Source organism: Triticum aestivum, chromosome 7D (assembly GCF_018294505.1).
Source record: "Triticum aestivum cultivar Chinese Spring chromosome 7D, IWGSC CS RefSeq v2.1, whole genome shotgun sequence".
NCBI lineage: Eukaryota > Viridiplantae > Streptophyta > Magnoliopsida > Poales > Poaceae > Triticum > Triticum aestivum.
In genome coordinates, this window is record NC_057814.1 from 635,857,438 (window position 1) to 635,862,347 (window position 4,910).

The 4,910-nt window shown below is 45.9% G+C and overlaps 1 protein-coding gene across 1 annotated transcript; it reads left to right on the plus strand.

The window, feature by feature from the left end:
* Positions 1-6: 6 nt before the first annotated feature.
* Positions 7-2,803, plus strand: LOC123166072 (putative F-box/LRR-repeat protein 23). Its single transcript, XM_044583834.1, has 3 exons — positions 7-50; positions 193-625; positions 2,035-2,803. Exons 2-3 carry the CDS (start codon positions 210-212, stop codon positions 2,624-2,626), a joined length of 1,008 nt encoding a protein of 335 aa, XP_044439769.1. The 5' UTR covers positions 7-50; positions 193-209; the 3' UTR covers positions 2,627-2,803.
* Positions 2,804-4,910: the final 2,107 nt, after the last annotated feature.

Here is a 4,910-nt window from a genome sequence, read left to right on the forward strand (position 1 = left end):
GCTGAACGGCTGCCTCTCCTCCCCTGCCGCCCGCCGCCGGCGACGGCGAGGTAAGCACCCCATCATCCCTTTCTTCTTCTTCTTCTTCTTCTTCTTCTTCTTTACATACATCTCCCCTATCCTTCCTTTCACTCGATGGTGCCCTCCTCCCCGGATTCCTCGTCTATAATTCCATTCATCGCACTCACGCAGGGCAGGTGTTCGACGAAATGTGCACGCGGGGGCCATCCGCCAGGGACTGGTCTAAGATGCCCCTGGACGCGCTCACCTCCGTCTTCGCCAAGCTCGGCGCCGTGGAGCTCCTCATGGGCGCGGGCCTGGTGTGCCGCTCCTGGCTCTACGCCTCCAAGGCGCCAGAGCTGTGGCGGGCCGTGGTGATGTCGCGCCCGCCCGACACTCCGGAGGGAACGGAGGCCTTCCTGCGCGCCATAGCCAAGGTGTCGTCTGAGCTGTGGCCGGCCGTGCCGATAACGGGCATAGATGACCCCTGGCGCGCCATGGCCAAGGTGGATGACTCCTTGTGTGCCATGGCCAAGGCGGCTGTCGACCGCTCCGACGGGCGGCTACAGAAGTTTGTGGCGAGGGATTTCGGGACCGATGAGCTCCTGGAATACATAGCGGACAGGTACTCTTCTTCTTCTTTGATAATAATGCTCCTCCTTTGTTTAAGTCAGATTTCAGACTCCTTTGCCTGCCAGTATTTTTGCTGAATTTATCTGGTAATCTATATTCTAAAAAAAATCAGCGTTAAGAGCAGAGCACCATCGGTATAGATTGCAAACCAGCTTGTTCGCAGCATTCAGAGCAGAGCACCATCAGTATAGATTGCAAACCAGCCGGTTGACGGAGGACTGGACTCAAGTTACTTTGGTCTTGTCCACTTCCCTCATCTTGGGTGGCAACTCCAGAGAGGCATGAACGAATCTGTTCCCGTTCTGACTGGTCCAAATTGTGCACATGACCATGATAACAACAGCCACTGTCTTTTTTTAAACAGGTCTCTAGTTAGAACACCTCCTCTCAGGCCCAAGTTATCAGGTGCAGCTTCGGTATCTTTAAGTTTCTCTGCTCTTTTGCTGTATCCCAGAAAAGCTGTGCACCTCCGGTCAGGGGCGGTGCCAGCAATCTGGCATGGTTTGGCAGCTGCCATGCCTAATGTTTTCTACAAATACAACTAGTATACATACTGGTACATGTAAAATTTGAACCAGTAAGGTTCAGTGCATGTTAGGCCTGTTGCTTCCTATTAGTGGGCCTGATTATCAGTCAGTGGGTTTGCAAACTGTGAGTTGACTCGACAGATGAATTAAAACACAAATACACGATCCGGCTGGCCAACTAGCAATCACCATTTTGCTCAATTTTTGTTTTTTTGCTAAAAGACTAGCAATTATTATTTCCAAAATGCCAGAAAGACTAAACTGTTGTGAAGTCATGATACGTAGTTCAGAAGAAGAACAAGTCGTGATTGGTCAGTGGCTACTGGCGACGAGAGGGCGATTGTGCCTAGTATGCATAAAGCACCGAAGAAGGAGAGCAAGTTATAATAAAGTAGTTCAACATTGAAATTGAACTTCATTTTGAAGCAAACTTTGTTACCGCCGACCATAATAAGCATCCCTATTAAGTAATCTCTTGTTGTTCAAAGTAATCGGTTAGTTTTGGATTTTGTTTGTACTTGTCGAACACAAAATAATATATCTTGTATTTTGTTAAACTCTTGTATAGTTGTATTATACAGTATATGGTTTTTCCTTCACAAACTCTGTCACACCTACAAATTGTTTCTGCCTTCGCCATTGCCTCCGGTCATGTGAGAAGCACGACATGAATAGCCATATCTTCATATTGGTTGTAGCACTGTCACCGCTTCTTTTGAACAACCCATGTTGCATTGCAATACATCTCTGTCTGTCTATGAACGATCGTCATGGAGTTTGGTTGGTACCACGTCTATTCGTACGCTTTCCAAAGATATGCTGGCATAGTATAATTAGCACCAGAAAGTAATATAAATTTTCACATTGCTTGCAGGTCGCCCTCTCTGAAGAGCCTTGGCCTGATGCAATGCCACGACATCTCCGAGAAAGGATTCATGGACTCGATAGTAAAGTTCCCTCAGCTAGAAGAGCTAGTTCTTATTGAGTGCCACAACATTTCTGATGATCAGAAGGAGAACCGTGACGTGTATGAGGCCATTAGCAGAGCATGCTCACAGTTAAAGCTCTTTGTGCTAGCCCACCCGGGGTACTTTCTGCATCCGAACGGCAGCTACGGCTTCCATGATGGGGATGTGCTTGGAATCGCTACGATGAAACAGCTGCGGCACCTTAGTCTTGACTGCGTCGACATCAACAACGCGGAACTGGTGAGCATCATTGATAGCTGTCCTTACCTCGAGCATCTCTGCATGCGCTACTGCTACAACATCGTCGCCAATGAGGCACTACGAGCAAAGTGCGCCAGGATCAAGACTCTAAAGCTTCGACCCATGTCTGATGAAACTGCTGACCCGAACCAAGGCCGTCATTCTGATCCTAATGATTGTTGCTTTGTTTTTTTCGATTCACCAATTGATGAGTTCGTCATACTTTCTTTCTTGGACAGCTGGCGTAAAATATGCTAGCATATATGTACTCCGGCCATCTTTTTTCGATTTAACTAGCTAGCCATCTCCTGTTGGGGTTAGCATTACTAAAACTTTTTAATTAGTTGCCCATTTACCTAAACATGATAATGATTTGAATAGCAATCTTATCATTCTATACAAAGCTTGCGCAATATTATTTTTCCTTTTGCCGAACTCTCGTAGCCCTTTGCATGTTTTTCTTTTGAGGCAATTCAGTATGTCCTTGTTCAGTTTCAGTTATGTTTACATGCCAATGACAAAATTGTCCTCTTTTTTCCGTACCTAATAATTATATTCAAGTATGGTGAAACTGGCCTTGGTGATAGTAGCAGTGTGTGACCCTATATTTTCGGCCCAAAATGCTATATAGCTTGACCAAAAGTGCAGTAGGTTATTGATTCGGTTTCAACATAACATTTATTACATCCTCTCATCAGCTCATGTTCTTGCATTTCTCCATCGGCCTTGGTGCTGAAACAGTTCACGTGTGTTAGCAACAACGAAAAGAAAAATTGGCCCAAAACAAAACTAAACATCTAGAGAAACAATCCATCCATCCACATCTGTAAAGAGAGATCTACTGACCAAGGCCAATGCCTTCATTATAAAAAAGAGGCGGTGGCCTTTAATACGGGTTGGTGGCTCCAACCGGTACTAAGGGGGAGGGGGGTTTTTAGTACCGGTTGGTGCCACCAACCGGTATTAAAGGTGGTGGCCTTTAGTACGGGTTGGTGGCTCCAACCGGTACTAAAGACCCCCCCTTTAGTACCGGTTGGAGCCACCAACCGGTACTAAAGGTGGTGCGCTGCCACCCGTAGTGCACAATGTTTAGTCCCACCTTGCTAGTTGAGAGGAGCTCGCACCGGTTTATAAGCCCCGCCGCGGCTACTGTGTCGAGCTCCTCTCTAAGCAGGCCTTTGTGGGCCTATTGCAAGTCTTCTGCCCAGTGGGGCCTACTGGGCCGTACGGGCCTGCATCCTGGCCCAACTAGAGATTGGGTTTCTAGTCGTATGCAGGCCGTGCCGGCCCAGTAGGCTGGTTGTTTTTGCTTTATTTCAAAAAAAAAATCCTTACCAACCGGGACTAAAGGTCCCCCGGACCACGGCGCGCAAGTCGTTTTTCTACTAGTGTATGTACGAGTGGCTTGCCGGCGACACCATGATACTAGGGTGATTGCGACGGCAATGCCTACAGAAAGAACATTTAGGATCATACAACAAATGGAAAATTTATTCAGCATACAATAAAGAACATATTGCATAGATTAATCATCCTCTGCAGCTGGGTTGGATTATTATCAAACCCTTAGGCAGGGATAAAGTATAATCTGCACAAAGAACGGATGAGGATTTTGTCCATATCACCATACAAATCATAAATTGAGCTGAAAATACAAAGTGAAATGATGGATCAAAGGAGGGAGCTTCATGATACCTATACGCTTGTCTTCACTGTCGAGAAGAGGGAGATCAGTGAGCAAAGCAGCCCCTGGGGCGGTGCGGCAGTTGACGTCAACTTGGCGACCTTGAGGCAATGGGCTGGCACATACCTAGGGAGAACAAGCAGGCGCCCAGCTGGCCACGTGGCACAAGGAGATTGGTCGTGGTGAGAAAGTTTTTGACATTTTTATTGAGTTTTTTTTGGAAGATGGAAGTGAGACTTTTTCTCTCATTGGTTATGAGAAAAGTTTTTCTGAACTTTTTGTTTGAGATGGATGTGATGTACATGTGACATGAGAAAGTTTTTTTAAAATTTTGAGATAAAGGTGAGTTTGTATTTTTTTTCTATAAGATGAAGAAATACATGCACAACTTCCTCTCAAGTGGTCCGCAATGGCGGGTCCCAACCACTAGTAGCAATGAAGCTGATGATGTTTCTCTGAATATCCCAGTAGGATCATAATAAGTGGTACTCATAGTTGTGATCCTTCCTCCCTAACCCCTTCATGTGTTCAAATTTTCTATCAACTGCTTGATTCCTAAAATCCCGAGCAAAAGGTGCGAGATCATGGAAGTAATTTCATGCAAAGTTCTTCGGAACACCTTAGCATGAGATGATTGTAGTAGTGTTCGAATTTTACAGATCATTTGTTCAACAAAATGGCTCAAATCGATCTGATGAAGACGGTGCTTGACATGTTGATGTGTATATCCAGGAATATGTGGCGGCGAACAACGACAAGCTGGACCGCAACTCCGTCAAGCTCGATCCAATCGAGATGTAGGTCCAATTTGTTCACAAGGCATTGAATGACTGGAAGTCACAAATGGAGCAACAAGTC

What these genes read in the sequence shown, in the direction of transcription:
- LOC123166072 (XM_044583834.1), top strand. Translation starts at nt 210, where the DNA reads ATGTGCACGCGGGGGCCATCCGCCAGGGACTGGTCTAAGATGCCCCTG. An exon ending in CTGGAATACATAGCGGACAG is followed by an intron (nt 626 to 2,034) that starts GTACTCTTCTTC and finishes CATTGCTTGCAG; the next exon opens with GTCGCCCTCTCTGAAGAGCC.